At 40.5% G+C, this 21,206-nt stretch overlaps 2 protein-coding genes across 2 annotated transcripts in view; both read left to right on the top strand.

Annotated features, from left to right (window-relative positions):
- Positions 1–464: 464 nt before the first annotated feature.
- Positions 465–10,679, top strand: MRPS18B (mitochondrial ribosomal protein S18B). The gene is given in 8 exon segments (XM_014067918.2): positions 465–485; positions 487–591; positions 3,365–3,515; positions 6,271–6,368; positions 7,089–7,157; positions 7,585–7,651; positions 8,247–8,306; positions 8,718–10,679. Coding segments are annotated over 8 exon segments (786 nt in total). The 3' UTR covers positions 8,933–10,679.
- Positions 10,680–12,304: 1,625 nt separating this feature from the next.
- ATAT1 (alpha tubulin acetyltransferase 1) overlaps positions 12,305–21,206 on the top strand; it is a 37,042-nt gene continuing 28,140 nt past the window's right edge. Inside the window, exons 1-5 of the mRNA XM_014067916.2 lie at positions 12,305–12,621; positions 14,403–14,463; positions 15,843–15,934; positions 16,885–16,945; positions 20,032–20,145. Of these exons, the coding sequence (XP_013923391.2) occupies positions 12,512–12,621; positions 14,403–14,463; positions 15,843–15,934; positions 16,885–16,945; positions 20,032–20,145 (438 nt within the window). The 5' untranslated portion in view covers positions 12,305–12,511. The remainder of the gene's footprint in view (positions 12,622–14,402; positions 14,464–15,842; positions 15,935–16,884; positions 16,946–20,031; positions 20,146–21,206) is intronic.

Raw genomic sequence — 21,206 nt, forward strand, 5'->3', positions numbered from 1 at the left:
CATGCGCGAGCGGCCGCCAGGCTTGCCGTCGTAAAGAGTTGCGTGCACGCGCACAGCCACGGGATTGCTCCGCCGTGGAGGCTGGGAATCAGACAAGGGAGATGGTTTCGGGAACTGAGCATGCGCGTAGTTTGGCCGCTTGAACGCCGAGCATCCTCCCGAGAGTTAAACAATTCTGGTCATGCGCAGTAAGGACCCAGCGCCGTTGGCTTCGATGGCTTCCGGTGGGGGTTTTATTGTAGGGAGAGGGAAGGGCAAATCAACCCGTGACAAAAGATATCGAAGCCAAAAAAATAGAAATCTTTTAAAAATTGATGGTGAAGTTTGTTTGCAATACATGTATGGTCGCTTCTCCTGGAGTGAACTGGAGGTAATAACTAACTGAAATGACCTGTCCTTGAAAATAAGGGCGGGAGGAAATGCCTCAGGGTTTCTCAAGGTGACCTTGAAAAAAATGAAGCGCAATGGCGCATGCGCAACGGTATTTGTGCCCCTTACAAGATGGCGGCTTCCAGTCGAGCCATGTTGCTGTATGGGAACTTGGCCTCTTTAGCCGCCCGCATGGCTTTTAATAGGTCTTGCGGGCTACGGGTAAGAAGACGCTTGTGTTTTTTAATAATTAGATTCCTATGTGGTAGATTAATTTTTTTAAAAAGCAGTCTAATAGTTTTTTCCCCAAAAAAATCCATGGTGTGTTTATTTTGCTTTATCATTAGTTTACCTGAGGATTTAACCATGCTTATCTCCTAATATAAATTATATGAAGTATTCTCTAAAGTTTACTCTTAAGATAGTAAATATAGAACTGTATGTCTTGCATATCGTCTTAGTTGCAGGATGCCCCAAGATGATCAATATGGACTACCGGTCGATGTTGTTATTCGTAGTTATTAAGTAAGCGAGTAATAAACTGTTTAAGTAACAATTTAGCTGCTATTAAAGTAGCATTCAATTACTTTCAGATCATAAATATTTAGAGGGGGCCGATGAACAATCTGAAACTTCATGAAGAGATCGATGAGTTTGGGGGACCCCGTTTAATCTATGTGGACTTTGCTATTTCTAAAATCTCTCGGTTTTCTTCCCTTTTCTCATAATTGATTATTCTTCTTTTCTTTAAAAGAGCTGTAAGTAAGCTGTAAGTTCATAGCTTGTTTTCTGTTCAATAAGAACAAATGTTCTAATGTTCATGATAGAACAGATATTGTTGGCTGTTTCCTGCTGTTAAAAAGATCTTTTTTCTAGAGCAGTGATGGTGAACCTTTTTGCAACTGAGTGCCTAAACTGGAATGTGCGTGCATGTATGCACACTGAAGTGCTGGAAACCCGAAGACCATCTGGCCAGCGAGTGCATGCCTGTTTTTTTAAACCATTTTCAGGCTGTTTTCCGGTGCTCGGGCACTGGTGAAGACCAGCTGGCCAGCGCGCAAGTGCATGCCTGAAACCAGAAGACCAGCTGGTGACAGCGCACATGCCCACAGAGAGGGCTCTGCGTTCCATCTGTGGCGTGCGTGCCATAGGTTCACCATCACAGTTCCTCCGTTTTTCCTATCTTATATTTATTGAAATAAGCTATACAGTTTTGCTTTCTTCCCAGAGCCTACATTTTTAAATTGTCTAGAGTAGATTCTTAAATACACATATGTTCCACAGTGTAATAGAGAACTTTGGTTCTTTTAGTTACAGCATAAATTTCCTCCATTGACCTTTTGAATGACAAGTTGGGAAGCTGGGATCCTCGGAGGACTGTTTCAAATGGCCTTTGGGTCTGGGATTCTTGTCTTATTGTAATATCTCTGTTGGTAATTTTCACTTGTATCGCTATCTTCTAAGGGAGTTTTCAGCTGGCACATCCTCCTCTCCAACCTTAAGTGTTTGAGAAAGATAAGGCTCCCACCACCCTCCTGCCATTACTAGCAAATTAAAAAAAAGAATACATTTTATAACCCCTGGATATATGGGGCGTGAGAATAACCTTTGGAGTCAGCCTAGATCCCAAATGGTCTGAGTCAAAAGGAGGAATGTAGGTGGGGTAAGAGTCTCAGAAGGGATGCTCCCTAGTTCTCTAGAAAGTAAAGACAAGAGAAGACCTCTCAGACTTCCAAGATTTTGTCACAGTAACTTTGCATTAAGGGTAATATTACTCATGATTTTGTTTCCTTTAGGCAACCTTGCAGTGTTGAAAGGCTGGATAGACTTGAGATGTATGACTAATAGAATCAAGACTTCCTCAGAGGAAAAAAATATTTTTAAAAGAGCAAATCCCTTTTATCTTAAAATAATCCCATGCAAAACATTCAGTAGCAAAGCAATAAAAATATAAAATTGTTCCAATTTCCTACAGAAAAAAGGATTGGTCTGTTTCCAATTCAAAAGCAACATAGTTACTGAGCTTGTACAGAGAGAATAAAACCAGAAACAAAAGCTAAGGCATAAGCACATACTATATCTGTTTTTCAGAGACAGTTTTCCTGAAACAGTGAATGAGAACAGCCTGTATAATAAGCAAAAATAAAAATCAGGAGGAATGTGGTAGCGCCATTTCCGACCATTTTATTAAAAGACTTCCCTTCCAGAATTCTGGGGATTCCAGTGAGTTGATTCTGAGACTGTTGAAGAGACTGAATGCACTTATTTCTTCCCAGCTGTTCTCATTTTAAAAATACATTTTTTCTTGCAAATGTTTCATTACCCAAATAGTTAACAAGAAGGGAGTGTGTTTTGCTCTCTTTTTCATTACCAGTGGCTTGCCCTGTCATGGAACCCCCAAGAACATTCCCATCAACACTGACAGCGCAAGCCACCAGCATATAAAAAGAAAGCAAACCCCACTACCTTCTAGCACTGATTATGTTACCTAGGTGGATAATGAAACATCTGTAAGAAAACAACCAGGCTCAGAGCATCAAGGACCTCATGATTCCTAATAGAGATGTCACTAGTCCCATACTGCTTCCTCGTGGTCAACGTGGCTGGCTTTTGGTGAATTTGGAGGTGGGCTGTGTGCTCTTTTGCACATTAATTACTAAGCCATACTGACTTGTAGAATTCCATACTTCCTGGATGATAAAGCAATTACAGCAAAGTAGAATCAATAAGAATAAGAAAATATATATTGGTATTGACTAAGGCAATCAACTAAACAAGAAGTGATAACTTGACATTTTGAATTTTAGTTTTCATAATCCCTTTACTGCAAATAGAGGGTAACTGTTGCCTACCCATTAGAGATTCTGCACTTAATTTCTGAATATTTGATTAAAAATGCTTTTTTTTACTTTTGATTTTTTTTCTCCTATTATGTCACTGCTAGCTATGCTGGTACCTGTATTTACTACTTGCCTTGCCTTGCTTTGTTTCCTAGCATATACCCACAACTTCCCTCCTGTTGCCCGAGCAATTGGCCTTTCGTACATACTGCACAGAGGTCAACCAAGAAGAACCCACAAAGCCAGGTGGTCATGAGATAGATTCACGTTACAAAGAAATGCCATGGAAATACTTGGAGAGTGAAGGTATGCATGAATAAAGGTAGACTGGAAGAATTTTGTGAGTCTAGAATCTGGTGGAAAATGTTATTTATTTGGTAGGTGTTTTTTGTGTAAATTTAGCTAGTTTTGGTTACATAACAAACCATGATTGAATAACTGTGGCTTATCATAGTGTGTGAAATAAGTGTCTCTGTGTTTACAAAATGCCTACAGCAACAAAGATCGACAATGAGATTTCTTAAGATGTTACATGTACTCAGACAATATGATAGTAAAATAACAGGTAGACTTTAGCTTACAACAGTCACTCAGCTGTGCCCTGTCCTGGTTCATGACTACTTTGTGGACACTCACCAGTTGGCATTTATATCCTTTTGCAATCACATGACCATGCTTTATAACACATTTGCTGAAAATTTGTGTTTTTCATTTAACATCCAGGGCATTTGCTTAAAGACTGCAGATTTATTTAACAACCATAGTGATTCACTTAATGACCATTGCAAAAAAGATAAAATTTGGTCACTCATGGCAGCAAGATTGGCAAAAATGTTTCAGATATGTCACCAGAATGTTGGAAATGCAAACAAACACAAGGATCTTATTATTACATGTGGTGGATCTGTCCATCGGCAAAAAAATATTGGGTAAAGATAACCTGCTTTATGACCATCACAGAGTACGATTAATGGGCACACTTCTTTACAGTTTTAAGTTGACTACCTTCATAAAAAATAAAAATGAGCAAACAAACCATTATATAGTTATATATGTTCATTTCTACTTAGTGACTGTAAAGATCACTGCAATTGTACCTTTGCCCTCACCAGAGTTCATTTCTGCAAACTCTTCAATCTCGAATAGCAGCACTATAAATAACTGGGTTCACATCTAAACCGAAACTCCTCACTTAGCCTGAGGTAGGAGCCCAAGTACTTGTTCTTCCAGAGAGACAAAGAATGTGAATGAGAGAATCATTCATGCTACCTTATTTTTCTTGAGGCAATGGCAGGGAATCAGGATACGTAATGCCTTATGGGAGTACAAAACTCATTTGTGTGTGTGTGATGCACGCAGTACAAAACATATTTCACTTTGAATCTGGAATGAGCCATAGTAATCTGGATGTTTTGTCGAACCCTTTTGGGTGAGGCACAGTGTGGGAGAAACAAAACCTGGTACCTTTTGGTTAATACTAGGTTTTACACAAAACCTGGAAGGATCCTGAGTGCTTAGAATATAAATCACTGGTCAATTATCCCATGCATAGAATAATTAATACATACTATAGAACATTTTGCACAGTCCTACAGTATAGGTATTATATGACTTTTCTTGCCACAGTTGTGAATTATTGCAATTGGTGAGTTAGTAACCCAATTGTTAAGGGAATCTGGCTTTCCCATTGACTTTGCTTGTTAGAAGGTCACAAATGGTGATCACATGACACTGGGACACTGCAATCATCATAAATGCATGCCCGTTGCCAAATGTACGGATTTTGATCATGTGACCAGCAGTTGTGTGGAAAAACAGCCATCAATGAACCTGTGCCGTTTTAACTTTGAACAGTCATTATACCAAGAGTTGTAAGTTATGGACTACCTGTGATGTGAGTGTTTTGTTTGGCTTAGGAAGCCCAGTAATTGTGAGTAAGCAGGTAAATGTAGGATTGTGTCATGTAATAAATCCTCAGGCGGCTTCATTGCTCATGTTTACATGTTTATAAGCTGAAAGCTGCTGCTGTGGAATGCTGTATTCATGAAAGATGGAGAGATGGACATACAGATGGTCCTGTATGAAGAGTCTTTGTTTTATGGGACAAAAGTTCCACATTTGTCAATTTTACTCTTTGCAAGTTTGCTTTTCCTTTCTGGAACAGTATTTAAAAGAATTTTGAGGTGGTTCTCAAACCTGTCCTGTTTCATCATATTTTCCTAGTGCCCTAGTTTGCTTTTCCCAGTTTCCTAGATTTGCTTTCATCTTTTCTGGCCTGGGCCTATTCTTTTCTCCTTGGCTTCCTTCCAGGTGAGACTGGAAAAAGGGAAGACTTATGCCTAGTTCAAAATATGGCAAGGGATACTGCTAATCAGAACACAGCAGAGCTCTAAATGGACAAGTGGTCTTGTTTAGTATAAAATAATTCCTTCTGTTGCTTTAGTGTGCAAGTCACACAGCCAGGAAAATTGCCTACTCTCATATAATGTTTTCTATTTCCTAAAACTACATATATAGGATTACCTACAAAATGGATTCATTTGGTAAACTCGAGCCATGGTCTTTTCAGTGGTGGCCACTCCTTTGTCAATTTTTCAATGCATATAGATAAGGTCACACATCAGGTCTGGCTATAAAAGCAAAATTCCATTTCTTTATTATTCTTTCCATTAAGATACATTCATTTAATGAGCTTGAATTACTATATATTTCTTATCAACAGTCTGGGGTAATTACCAAAATTATTTTTTAAATAATTTGAGAGTTGATTAGTTAGTCCTGGGAAAGGAGAAGCAGGAGAAAGAAAGTTAAAATAACTCACTTTGATTCTGTTTGGTACAAGAGGGGACAAAGGGACACACTGCTGGGCTTTCAAGATTTCTGTTATCATACCATACAACTATAAAATAGCATTCCTGGAATTTTTGAGCTGTTTCCTGACCTGACTTTCTTGAAAGGGTTGACAGGGTATATGAGATGGTAACTTATTGCTTTATGTATCCTGAGCACATTTGTAAAATGTTAGATACAGGCCATAATTTTCTTTTCCTTTCCCCTTTAGAATACATAACTAAATATGGCAACGATCCCGTCTGGCTTGGATACAGGCGTAATTTCAAGGGTCAGGTTCCACCACAGAAAACCCGGAAGATGTGCATTGTGAGTACATTCTGTTTATGAATATGTATGGATGGTTGGATAAGATGCAGCATATCTGTAATTTGTATTTGAAGGGATATTTCATGTTTAAGGGATCAATTGTATTTTTATTAACTATGCAATATAACATGGCTTACTTCTGGAATGTTTTCTCTTTGAATTGGCTAATCTGAGTATTTGGGAAGGGAGGGGCAGATTCTTACTCTAAAAATTGTAGGTGTTCATAAGACCATTGAGTCCAAATTCCTCTTCAGTGTGAGAATCCTAATTAATATATCCTTTCTGGTTTTTGCTTGAACCAATCAGGATGAATCCGTGGGGAGGCCAATTATTGTCAAACCACCTACTTATTGTTTCAGTGAGACTTGTCCCAGAATGCAGAATTATGGACTTTTGTTTATAAGACAAACAACAGTTGCATTCCGGGATGATCAGTCTTCATTCTAGATTATGTGACATTATATAGTACAGTATTTTAATATTTTACCTTGGTTTCTTCTATGCTAAACATTTACACTTTTGTCAATTTCTGCTCATGAGACAATTCCCAGTTTCCTACTGACCCTCGAACTTGTTCCAGGTGTCTAAATGTTTCTTAGAGTAGGGTGCCTAACATTAGGCACATTATTTTAAGTAATCTATGATGAATGGGACATTTATAGGGTTTTCCTCTCCTAATTTTTTACATAATAAATTGTTTTGTTCTGTCTGTACTTAAAGAGAAAAGGTCATGTCTGTGGGAATCCTTGTCCCATCTGTAGAGATCAACATCTTGTTTTGGATTATAGGGTAAGTATATGGGATTTTTTTTTCTTATATTTTTGTTTAAATGTACCTAACTTACCTGAAAGTCTCCAGAGTAGAGATACAAACATGTTCCATTGATTAAACATAGATAATAATATAAACAATATAAAATCTAGGCAGTTCTGGAACAGCTGGACATAAGAACTATAGGGGCAGCATTGAAATGTTAATGGCCTTAGCCCCCACAATTGCCTTACCCCCCACAACCTAACTGGATGAACTTTTAACAGGAAGTTTGAAAGACCAATGCCACTACAGAAACAATTCTGGTCTATCTTGCCATCAGTGGTATTCAGGCAGTAACAAAACAGTTAGGAATTTAATAAATAAAAACAGTTGCATTGGTTGTATAAGCCATGTTTCCTTTTCTAACCAATGAGTAAAATAGGGCATGCCCTTTATCTTACAGAATGTGAAGCTTCTTGAACAGTTTATCTGCCCTCACTCGAATATAATCCTTGATGCAACCCAAACAGGTAACACAGCTATTGCATTTCATGCCTGCTCCATTTAATTCCCTGTCCCAGGTATTCTCTTTCTCTCCCTTTCCCTCTCCCTTATGTAAATATTCTTGTTCCTTCTTTTCTCCCTCCACTCCATACACAATGTTGCTGCTGGCCACATTTGCAGCAACCACCCTATTTTCCAAAATCTTATTTTAGAAACTCTTCCAGTTGGTTTGCTGCTCTCCAAGCAAGATGCCAGGGCTTTAGAGCGACAGCATTTTAGTACAACATCTAAGGACCTCAATTCAAAACCACAGGATGTGTGCTACCTCTTTTCTGGTGGGAATAAATAGCACACAGAATCAAGTCTCTGAATGCAAATCAGTCTAGAATTCACACAGTACTTATGTAACCTTTGGAACGTATAATGTATTTGTCCTCTTATTTGAGCATGTGTGAACAAAGCAGGTTAGACTGAGAGGCCAGGGATTTTTTCAGCAGTACAGAAAGTTGCAGAGTTGTAGCTAAATGAGGAATAACTGTATTTCAGGTATAGGTTTTTTGTTTTTCCTACCACCATGATCTCTTATTATGTCTTGGAAACACGTTTTGTCTTGCTTTGCAGGTGTGTGTGTAAAGAAGCAAAAGGAGCTAGTTAAAGCCATTGATCAAGCTCAAGACAATGGTGAGTAGCATAAATGGGTCTGGAAAATAAGGCAGAGTTGAGTGGAAGGTGACAAGTGCTTGTATGATAGGTTTTGGAGTTTTCAGAGCATCAAGGGTGAGGATGGGAGTGGCTCACAGAAAGCTTGCACTCCCATATTTACTATTGCTTTACTTTCCCCATACAATTTGCCATTTTGCTGCCAAATTTCAGCACCATGGTCTTGGAGTGCTTTGGAGGTTGTAGACAGGAATCCTGCCTGCTCCATACAAGCCATAAGTTATCCACCCTATGCCATGGTTTATAAGCTCACTCAATTATAGGATATGCTAAGCCAGGTTCTCCCCCAACCTTCCATTAGATAGAAGGTGTGAACCCAGATCAATCATGGTCGTCTTTCTGATATGTTTTCTCTTGTGTCTCCGTTGTCAGGACTTCTACCAGTTAGCACTCCCTTGATCTCCTTCCCAGATGTGGATTGGAGCAACCAGCATCCAGCTGTTTCCAAGACTCCTCCATCCCCGGCTTTATGTAGCAAGACATCATGGTATCCTTGGTATGACTGGCAGCAACCTCCAGAAAAAAAAATTAAACTCTTCAGGAGGATTTACAAAGATTACCTGAAAGAAGAGAGCAAGCTTTCATAAACCAAGCAAAAAAAAGCAATTATAACATTCCCAAGGAAGCCTGTAACTGATCCTTTAAAAGCCTCTGAAGTATATCGTCCAACTGTTACAGGACTGCTATCTATTGTTTCCTCCAGAAGGACTTCTAGTGTCAGTAAATTGAATGGGATTACTGATGATTTTGGTGATTGAACTTTCCTGGAAACAAGTGACTGAATGAGGGGCGGGAGAGGAAGTATAGGACAGTGGTAAAGCAAAACAAAAATACAATGAAAAGCTATTTGATGTGTGTATCTACAGTGTGATGGGTTTTTCATTTTACAGTAAATCATGATTTTGTTAAAATAGGCTGCTGTTGGCTGGATTCAGACAAAACAAACAGATTTGCTCACCACACCACACCATGGTTTAGTACAGGAGTCTCCAAACTAGAGACAATGCAGAAGCTTCAAGGTAACTTTGTGTGGCAGTTGTTCTGAATCCAACAAGTATTTGCAATTTTAGCAATTGTAAAAATGCTGGGTTCAGTGAAGGTGCTGACTGTGTGCAACTGTTTTTTAAAAGGCCAATAGCATGTTAGGAATAATAAATGGTGTTAAAATAGATTCAATTATCCTAATGCCTAAAGGTAGTAACCCATTTGTATAACCACATCTAGAATATTGTGCACAGTTCTAGTCCCCACGCCTCAAAAACGATATGGAGGAGCTAGACAAAGTTCAGAGGAAGGCAGCTAGGATGGTGGAGGGCTTCCTGATGAGGAAAGGTTGGAACATGTGGCCCTTTTTGGTCTAGAAAGGAGTTGGATGAGGAGACCCATTTGAAGTTTACAAAATTATACATAGTGGAGATAGACAGGAAGCTATTTTGCCCTTTTGACAATACTAGAATCCACAGTCAAGCAATGAGATGGAATCCTAGAAGAATCAGGACAAACTAAAGAAAATATTTTTTATCTGAAGCAAAATTCAGCTTTGACATTCACTGCCACAAGATGAATTGCTAGCTTGGGCTGACTCCAAAAAAGGATTGGATCACAAAAAAGGATGCAAATCACATAAGTCATGGAGGTGGCCGTTGTCTATATTGATAGCAGTGTGATTGCCTGTTGAGGCCACCTGCTGGAAGACTAGTGGATTTCCTTAAATAGTTGGTTATTCCTTGTGAGAGAAAAACTGAATTACATGGGCCAGGAGTCTTAATTCAAGGATTGAATGAAATCCCTGAAAATCTCAAATTCGGGATTCCAAATGGAGAATTTATCGCTTTGATGAATGTTGTGAAGTTAGTGTTTAAATACTTAAAAGAGTCATAGGATTTCAGTTCAATTTAGAAATATATTAAAAAAATATGAAGGCTTCTCTAACAATCTGAAAAGTCAATAAATGCAGGGTGCATATTCTGCAGATTGTTAAAATATGAAATGATCAAAGAACATGCTTATGTTCTTATGGGCCTTCATCTTAGTAAAATATATTCAATCTAGTGATGATGATTTGATCTACTGGTTAAAAGTACCAGCTAGAAACCAAAACTGAATTCTAGGCCTGTCTTGGCGCAAACTCAACTTTGAGCCAGTCTCTCTCAGCCCTAGGAAAAATGACAAGCTTCTGATAAAAATATTGCCAAGAAAACTGAATTGCCAGGAATCGAGACTGAATCAGACACAAAAGTGAGAATTTATTAATAATGTTGATGATTTTTTTCCCATAGGATATTTCAATTTTAAGGAAACTTTTTAAATTACATAATATACTAGCCGATAACATTGCGTTGCCTGGGTATTTATTTATAGGGAGAAATGTCTGGATCAAACATAATTTCTAATGTTAGATTTTCCCACTTACTAGAGGAGGCCCCCTTGTGGAGTACTCTGAAGCCATTACCATGGCAACTCCACTGAGCTATACAGTAGAAGCCATTTTAAGGCACAACAGGCTGTATCTTAACAGAACACACACAACCTAGGGGTGCTTTACCCCTACTATTTTTCTCCAGAGGGTAAGTCACTTGTGTACCAAGTTTGGTTGAAATTGCTCAAGATGTTCCAGAGTTATGCTGGAACATACACACAGCCATTTTTATAAATACAGATTAAGGACAAATGTAGGATGATAAGTGTGCACATTTTTCTTATATTTATACTGTAGATACAGTAACAGCATTCATATGCTGAGAAACTGTTACTCTTATTCAGCAGTGGAAATATGAGAATGCGGTCAAGAATTTATTCCCTTAAAAAGTCAGCGAACAGGATAAAACATGTAGATTCTCTAATAAGGCAGAGCAAGTTCTAACAATGTAATCTTGCATATTTAACCAATAAATTGATGGCACTTTAAAAATTCCTGCTAGGAACGGACTTCCTCAGTGATTATCTGACCTCTGCCCTTTCTCAAAACACATCTAGCCTTGCAATTTTAATTACATATAAAAGGAAAGCATAACTCAGTCTTTTAATGGAGACAGATCAGTTGGTGGTGTAAATGGATAACAGTTGCTTGTCATGAATCCATATCTGGCTCTACTTTGCAACCATCCTCAAGTTGGGAAGCATGTTAGTGTTAGAACTAGATTGGTTGTAAGGGTTAAGGCATCAGGCTGACACCAAGACATCATGAGAACTCTAATCTTAAATGAGTTTTCTTAGACATGAAAGCCAGCAAATGTGCTTTTTCAAGAGGCAACTGGACTTTCCTGTTTTTTTCTTTGAAGACATTTCACATCCCAGAAGCTTCTTCAGCTCTGGATGACAGAGAATCTCCACAGACATTCAACTGAATCTCTCTCCCTCTCCTCTCTTCACACTTCTCTCTCCCTCTCCTCTCCCTCTCTGCCCAACCCTCCCTACAGGGTTGTTGTGGGGAAAAGAGGAAGGAGTATTAGATACGTTCTCTCCCTTGAGTTATTTATAAAAAACAATAATAATAAAGGTGGGTTAGAAACAAAAAAGGGCTCATTTCGCTAAGCGGCAAAATAGAACTTTTCAGTGGAACGTTGACAACCGTTGTGGGGCGTGGCTGCCCACAGTCTGGAACGCTGAGAGACAGAAATCGCGGGAACAAAGGAAATAGATTCAATAAAACTTCCACTTTTAAAAGATGAGAAGAAAGGATGGCACAAAAGCCGGTACTGTCCATATTCTTTTATCGCTCAATGTATAGAATCGAGCCGCCTCATCCTCACTTACACACACACAGACCCCTCCTGCGTTCCACCCTCTTCCAGATTCCACTCCCGGCTTCCTTCGGAACTTGCCACGCATTTTAACAATCCAGCCAACGGCCGTTCCGAAGGTCCCCGGGTTCCACGCACCTCCAACCCGCTAACCGCCTCCGAAGTCCCCAGCGCTGTTCACACGCACGCGCGCGCGCGCTCCCGCCTTTCAGATCGGGGAGGGGAGGCGCGGCCGGCGGGAGCCGAGCCCCCGGTTGCTATAGGCGAGTTTGGCGGCCCGGTTGCTAAAGGCGGAGCCGAACCCGGCACGTCGCTCCGAGATGAGCCCGGGGTTTTTGCGTTGTTAGGCGGAAGTCCGCGGCGCAACCCCCGGCCTAAGAAGGAGAAGGGAGAAAGAAAGAAAGAGACCCGGATGCCTAAAGTATGGAGTTCCCTTTCGACGTGGACCTGCTCTTCGGCGAGCGGATCGCGACGGTGGATCAGAACTTGCAGCCGTCGGGCAGGAAGGGAGCCGGGCTCGCCGCCACTCACAGGTAGGAGAGATCTTGGCGGCAATGTAAGCCTCCGAGAACCCCGGGCATTCCTAGGCATTGTCCCCGGGGCATCATGGGGAATGCCCCCCCTCCCGACTCCCGTCTCGCCGGCGCGCGAGTTACGCCCTCCTCCGGTCTCCCTCGCGGCGGGCGGAGCCGCACAAAGAACCCGAGCAGCTGGGCGACCTTCAAAGGCGGCGGGGGTGTGTGTGTGAGATTGGGGGGGGGGGACGACCGGCGTATGTGTGTGTGTGTGTGTGTCGTTCTGAGGCCGCCCCTCACTAAACAAGAAGGCCGATGAAGGGCAGCTTGGGGTTCAGGAGGTACATAACACAAGACGAACATAATTTCTTATGTTACATAGACTGTAACGTAAGAAATCCTGGGTCCCTTTTGGCCTCTGATTTTCTATACACACAAACACAGGTGCTCGCGCACACACACACACAGAATCTGTTGTAGAGCAAAGGTGTCAAACTGGCTAAAGGTAGAGTAGATGGGTAGAAAGGGCAGTGGTGTGCGTTAGGTTGGGGACTCGCCCCTCCTATCCCTCTGGTGATCCTACGAAAAATAAAGAATGGGTGAATGAAAGAGTGAAAACGAATGAAAATAAAGGATTTGGAACTGTCTCCATGCAGTGTTTGTATTATTGGTTGATTGATTCTGCCACCTTCAGAACAGTGAATCTTTTAGGACCACAGCTTGTGAATGTAATGTGTGTGGCTTTGTTACTTCCTGGCGTCTGCCTGAATCAGTTCCTTGCAAGGTTTCTCAGCAGGAATTCAGGAGTGGTTTGCCATTGCCACCTTCTTCCTAAGGTTGAAAGGAAGTGACTGGCCCAAGGTCACCCAGCTGGCTTTGTTCCTCAGGTGGGAATAGAACTCACAGGTTTCTGGGTTCTAGATTGATGTCTTAACCGCTATACCCTCTAAAAGACCACATAGATAGATCTATTTCGCACCTTATAGATATTCCTAAGTCTTAAGCCTCCAGCTGAATTTTAACTTGATGTGTTGTATCTTTAAAACTAAGCTACAACCTCCTCCTCTTCCAGCCCAGCAAAATGCTGCAGGAGGTTAGGTAAGCATGGCTGCAGTTCACTGCTGCTGGTAAAGGAAGAAAAAGATTCAGAGGTCAAAATCCTCTTTTCCATCAGTCTCATTAAGAAATTAAGTTGCTTGGGGTTTTTTTTTGGTTATACTGTATATCGATATCTGTATGTGAAGTCTGTTTTGCTGTGGCACATAAACTCAGGTCATGTGTCAGATAGGATGATCACTTGAAGCCATCTTGTGTTGAATCCAAAAGTGAGTTTAACCCCTTCTATCTGGAAGGTTGAATATGTGTGTGTGTGTATATATATATATATGGTGGTTCCTATTTTTCTACATGCATTTTTATGTGCTTTCGAACTGCTAGGTTGGCAGAAGCTGAGACAAGTAACGGGAGCTCACTCTGTTACACGGCACTAAGGATTTGAACCGCCAAACTGCCAACCTTGTCTTAGCCACTGCATACCTACCTACCTACCTACCTACCTACCTACCTACCTACCTACCTACACCCCTCCCTCCCCCCTCTCTCTGTACGTACATGCGCACGCACACACACACACACACACACACACACACACACACACAGAGTATATATAGAAATTATCAGTCCTTGGTTGGCTTGTATCTGATGCATCAAATTATCTGTTTTTTTTTAAATGTAAAGTATTTTGTTCTTGTTTTATTTTTGCTTTTCTAATTGTTACTACTCCATGTTTGCTTTACCAGAGCTGATATGAAGCAGCAACTCATGAAGATCATAGATGAGATGGGCAAAGCCTCTGCCAAGGTATGTTAACGTTTGTTAAAGAATCAGTTATACTTTTAGAGGAAGTAGAGATAGCAACAAACTATTGGGCTAAATTTTCTGAACAAGCTCACTCATTGAGCTAGAGTACAAATCCAACCAACTGTTAGATTGAAGGAGGCGCCATTGCCTTGCCAAATGTGATTCTGCTCATCTGGTCCAAACATTAAGAAATAATTAACACACACATCCTTTTGAACCAGGAAGCTGCCACATCTGGATCCAAAAAAGAACTTAAGAAATAAACAAGCTTCAAGACTTCCTTGGATTTGTTTTTATTTTAAATTTTTATTTACAGGTAGTCCATGACTTACAATCACAATTGAGCCCAAAATTTCCATTGCTAAGCAAGACAGTTGTTAAGTGAGTTTATGACTGTATTTGCCACAGTTGCTAAGTGAATCACTGCAGTTATTAAGTTAGTAAACAGTTAAATGAATGTGGCTTCCCCATTGACTTTGCTTGTCAACAGTTCATGAAAGGTGTTCACATGTCCCCAGGACACTGCAACCATCATAAATACATGCCAGTTGCCAAGCATCTGGATTTCAATCATGTGACTGTGGAGATGCTGCAATAGTCATTAGGTTGCCCCGTTTTATGACCTTATTTGCCACATTTATTAAGTGAATCACTGCAGTTGTTAAGTTAATATCAGTTGTTAAGTAAATCTGGCTTCCAACTTTGCTTGTCAGAAGGTTACAAAAAGGAATCACATGACTCTGGGACACTGCAACCATCAAAGATGAAATAGTTGCCAAGCATCCATCCAAATTCTGATCATGTGACCATGGGGAATCCGCATTGGTTTTAAGTGTGAAAAACTGTCGTAAAACACTTTTTTTCAGTGCCATTGTAACTTTGGGCATTAAACGAAGGGCTGTAAGTTGAGGATTACTTGCATTGCTTTTTGTTCAGAGTGCTGTGATTGGTGTGCAGGTCTCAGGATACGCAGGCTAAAAGATAAAGAATATGGGAAGCAAAGGGTATATTTTTCTCTCTAAGCCACCAGTGTTGAACTCAATTTCATTGAGGGCTGCATCGGGGCTGTGGTTGACCGGTATGTGTGTGGCAACTGAGTTGATGTGGCCAGCTTGATGCCACTCCCCAAACTGCTGGCATGTTTCTTCTTTGCATTGGGTAGACTAGGCCGAAGAGACATGGGCCAGCCCCTTACATTTACCAGGACAGCCCCATGGGCCAGATCTGACCACATCGCAGACCGGATCCGACCCACGAGCCTTGTGTTTGACACCCCTGCTCTAAGCATTAGTTAAGATGCCCGTCACATAATTCCATCTTCTCTTCCATCCTGCCTTCTGCCATCATTTTGGTGAAACTCAAAATCTCATTGATTTCAGGCCCAGAATCTGCCAACTCCAATCACCAGTGCCTCAAGGATGCAAACCAACCACCATGTGCTCTACATCCTGAAAGACAGTGAAGCAAAAATGTAAGTGTCATAGCAAAAAGAATTTGGATTCTATGTGAAGTCTACCTGTCTGGAAATAACATTTGCTTTAGTTCGGAAGGATTGATTTCCAGATAAATGCATAGGGCAGAGATTTTCAAAGTGTGGGTCATAAGCAACTTTGAGTAGTGAAACAATGTTTTTTGTTATTGTTTTGGGAAAATCTGGTCAGGCGTATGAAGACAAAATGGAAATGTTTTCAAAACTCACTCCTGCTTCATCTCATTTTGCTTGTAGAAGCTTACAGTGGGTAGAATCCTCTCTGTAGCTTAAATTCACATGATTTCATTTATGGTTTTAATGGTGCAAGGTACTGCAAGAAGCACTGACACATTAGAGTTGCATTGCAGCCAAAGGTTGCTTTTGAGAAGGGAGCCTATACTGCATATGTAATCCTAGTTTCTTGAATGTTTTTTTGTTATCACTGGAATGAAGCTTGATATTGCAAAGAGTACTGGTGTACAGAGTTGCATTGCAGCTTCTGCAAAAACCTTTGTTCAGCTGCAATGGGACTCTTTATGTCAGTGCCCCTTGCAATATCGTTCTTCCTTTTTGCTATAGCCATATGCCAAAAAGCTTTTGACAAACTGGTGGTGTCACAATCCTTTGTGTTAGGATCAATCTTTGGTCAAGTTTAATCTAAATTTATCAGATCTGGATTATTCTGTTCTATTTTCTTTTTGTTAGTCTATTCTCTGCTCTGTTCTACTCTACTCTACTCTACTCTACTCTACTCTACTCTACTCTACTCTACTCTACTCTACTCTACTCTACTCTACTCTACTCTATTTATTTATTTATTTGCTGAATATTTACCACTTTTAATCCTTCCCTGAAGAAAACCTCACTTTTTGTAAGATGGGTAGCTATATAAACTTGATTGATAAATAAATAAAATAAAGCTTTTTATCTTCTTCTTTTACTGATTTCAGGGCTGGCAAAGGGATTATAATTGGCTTCCTCAAAGTTGGTTACAAAAAACTCTTTGTATTGGTAAGTACAGCGGAAAATCACCCTTGATACATGGAATTTTTGCCACTAGTGGAAAAGGGTGCTTGGTTCCCAAACAGGATGGGTGCAAAGTTCTGATCAGGAAGTTAGGTGAGATCTCCAAGATCTCTTCCATCCCTTTGATCCAAGAAGTTTTAAATTATACTGATATATTTCCACACTGAGGTATTTAAGTCATATTCTCAAAGTATAAATTCTCTATTGCAAGGAGAATCTTTTTTTAAAACTTGGTGAAAGCTGAAAAGAAGTCTGACAAAGTTTATAGTTGGTTGTGATGCACTATTTCTTAGCCACACGAACAAGATTGTGATCTTGGAGTTGCCCCCTTTTATCACAAATGGAAAAAAAAAGAAGATTGAAAACATCCATTGTGTACTCTGAGTTAAACATCATTGCCATGTTTTTTACAGACATGCTGAATGCCCTCTTGTAAAGTAAAGAGAAAGAAAGATGGTTTAGGGGTTCAGGGACAAAACTTTATTCACTGAGCCATCGCTTCCTGTTATGCTCAAACTAATCTCAACAATAAGAAAATCAAATGATGCATCTTGGTGAATACTGTAGTGTTTGTTTGAAATCAGTGAAGGATCAGCTGAAATGCTTTTAAAAAAATGAATCATACAGTAGTATGTTAAGTAGTCATTCTTGTACTGATTCTGATTCAACACAATTTCAGTTTTGCTATTTAGCCTAATTTGATATGGAGAGGCTGTAAAAACACGGCTGCAGTTATTGTTTCTGCTCCAACTTGAGGCACAGAAGGTGAAACAATCCTTTTTCTTGTTCGCAGAATAAATCCCACCCGTGCCCCTTTAACAATCTTCTATTTGTGCGAAATGAAAAATTTCATGAGTGGTTCTGTTTGCTTTTAAACAAGGCTTTCACAATTTGTATCCTCTGAATGCTTCATCCTTAGATTTTTTTTGCACTGTGTTCTGCTTACCATAGCTATTATGGATTATTAACATACAAATTAAACTGCTTTATTTCAGTATTTGGAAACAAAGAACTATTGTCTTTGGTTTTATTATACCTCTGTTTGTGGTATTATTATCTATGTTTTTAGAAATCTAGTAATACCCAAAAATTATTAAGAATATCTCCAAGAAAAAGCTTTAAAATGGTTTTGCGGGGGCAGAGCCAATGACCCTTGGAAACTAAGCAGCTGGTGAATTGGAGCAGAATAAAATGGCAGCTCACCAGGCCTAATGCTCTTTAACACTAACCAGCATGTATAAATTACTGATTTGAGCAGAGAGTCCATAGACGGATTCAAACTGGAGGTTCTTTTAGTTTACTTTATTATCATTGTACCTCGTACAACGAAATTAAATGCCATCTCAGCATACATTGTAACTATAAAAATAAAACACAAACAAACAGCCTTCACATTCTATACAATTGAATTGAAAACCCCTGATATTGCATTAATATTGCACTATACAGTAGAATTCAATCGTGGCACGACAAAACCGCGGTCCACTAAAGCGCGCCTGATTAAAGCGCGTACCTGACGTCATCAGTAGCGTGACAAATAAAATTAAAAATAAATTAAATTAAAATTAAAATAAAATTAAAGCAAGCCGATTCACATAAAGGTAAGGGTTAGGGTTAGGGTTAGGATAAGGGTTAGGGTTAGGGTTAGGTTTAGGGTTACGTTAAGCGTTAGGGTTAGGGTTAGGTTAAGGGTTAGCATTAGGTTTAGGGTTAGGTTAAGGGTTAGATTTAGGGTTAGGTTAGGGTTAGGTTTAGGGTTAGGTTTGGGGGGGTTAGGTTTAGATTTACGCGTTAATTTTAAGTTTACCGTTCACAGCGTGCTGTTTTCGTCGCGCTGTGATGATGTCACGTACGCGCTTTCGTCGAGCGCGCTTTAGTCTACCACGGTTTTGTGGTGGAACCGAATTCAATATACTTCTCTGGGATAGAAGCTGTTTTTCAGCCTATTTGTCCTTATTTTTATTGTACTGTACTATCTGCCAGATGATAATCGTTAAAAAAAAGGGTGCCCAGAATGCGATGGATCTTTAAGAATGTTTTGAACTTTCTTAAGGCAACGGGAGTTATAAAGCTCTTCCCAGGAGGGGAGAGGGCAACCAATGATCCTCTGGGCGATGACGTTAACTCTCTGGAGCGCTGTCCTATCTGCCACTGTGCAATTGGCAAACTATAGACAGGTGCAGTAAGTTAAAATATTCTCTAGGGTGTAGCAGTAGAAGGTCACCAGCATTTTTTCATTCAGTTGTTGTTTCCTGAGAAATCTCAGGTAGTATAATCTCTGCTGGGCCCTTTTGAGCAGTGCTGCAATGTGAGTGCCCCAAGTCAGGTCCTCTTTTAAGATAACACCCAGAAACTTAAAACTGGTCACTTGCTCCACTCTGTCTCCATTGATAAGCAAGGCTGGACTTTTGAAAAGTGCAGGAAAAGTGTTCTGACCGAGGATTCCCAAAAGCTTGAAGCAAACTCCTGGTACTGACAAAAAAAACCCTTTGTTAATTTACTGTGAATTCTGCTCATTCACATGCAGTCTTTCAAGGGAGGATTTACAGTCACAGACCTTATCTGGCATAGAGAGCTGCCAGGCCGATATCTGCAAAACTTGACAAGGAGTCTCGGAGAGTCACGAACCAATTAAGTGAACTAATTGTCTCCTCTTTCGCTCCTCTTTTAATTTCCGGGGGGGGGGGAAATTTATCGTCCGCCTGTGGCCTTACTCCCAAGTCGACCCCTGTTCTTTAGCTGTTCTCGTCATCTGGCAACTCTGCGCATACGCACACTGGGAACAGTTTCCAGTTATTCCTTTCCTTCACTGATATCTGACTCTGAAGGCAGCTGATAACTGGCATACGACTCTGGCTCCCTCTCTGCCTCCGACACAGAGCCCTTATCAGAGCCTTCCCCAGACTCCAGGACTGGCCCATGTTCCTCCCCAACTCCCTTACTGTCTGAATCTGCTGCTGGCTCCACTGACTGCTGCTGGGTCACAACAAAAAGTTAGCCTGCAGCAGAATGCCTGGTTCAGAGAGCTCTGAGCTGTTTTAACATGGAAGCCTGTCTATTTTTCTTTTCAGGACCGTCATGGCGCTCACAATGAAGTGGAACCGCTGTGTGTGCTGGATTTCTACATTCACGAGTCTCTTCAGCGGCACGGCTACGGCAAGGAGCTCTTCCATTACATGCTGCAGGTGCAGCCCTCTTTTTCGGAGTTGCGTAATCCAAGAAATAATGTCCTGACTTGGATTAGGCCACTGTATTTCGTCGTTACCCCTTGTTTCTTAGAAAACGCAAAACCTCCTCTTTGCTCGTTAAACCTGCAGAACCGAGGCGTGGACATAAGAGCTATCATAATCCAAGAATGATTTGAAGAGAGACAGTGCTTAGGGCGCAGTACTGCAGGTTACTTCTGCTGACTGCCGGCTGTCTGCAATTTGGCAGTTCAAATCTCACCAGGCTCAAGGTTGACTAAGCCTTCCAGCCTTCCAAGATCAGTAAAATAAGGACCCAGATTGTTGGGGGCCATATGCTGACTCTGTGGACCGCTCAGACAGGGCTGTAAAGCATTGTGAAGTGGTATATAAGTCTAAGTGCTATTGCTATTTCTGAAATCCTAAAGCTCTATCAAACAAGAATTAGTGGGGTTCCAGTAGAATATTCCGTAGCTTGCTCTCGTCCAGATCTTCAGGAAATACTTAATTTATGTGATGGCTGGGAATTTGGGGACTTGAAATTCCAATGTATCTAGAAGTCCCAAAGTTGGAAGGAACTCTTTAATAGGAAATGGATTCTTCAACTAGCCAGGTTGAAGGCCATGAATGGGACTGACAAAAGCTTTGTGCAGCACAGGGACTCTTATTTTGAATAAAAATTTGCTTCATAGCGTAGCTCTTTTAGTAAAGATGTGTTTTCACTATTCTCTAAATAATGGCTACTATAATTTTTTTTTACTTTTATTTGGGAGGGAAATTGATTTTAGGAAGGTTAATTAATAAAGAGCTTCTTGTACCTGGACATTGTACATTTTAATACAAGTAGTCCTTGACTAACAATAATTTGTTTAGTGACAGTTTGAAATTATACCGCTAGTTGCACTCAAAAAGGTTTTTCACACTTATGACCATTGCAGCATCCCCATAGTCACGTGATCAAAATTTAGTTGCTTGGCAACTGGCATGTATTTATGATGGTTGCAGTGTCCTGGGGACATGTGATCACCTTTCGTGACAAGCAAAGTCAATGGGGAAGCCGG

This window comes from Thamnophis sirtalis, unplaced genomic scaffold (assembly GCF_051295495.1).
Source record: "Thamnophis sirtalis isolate CommonGarterSnake01/CBP01778 unplaced genomic scaffold, rThaSir2_p1.2 scaffold_3, whole genome shotgun sequence".
In the NCBI taxonomy this organism is placed as follows: domain Eukaryota; kingdom Metazoa; phylum Chordata; class Lepidosauria; order Squamata; family Natricidae; genus Thamnophis; species Thamnophis sirtalis.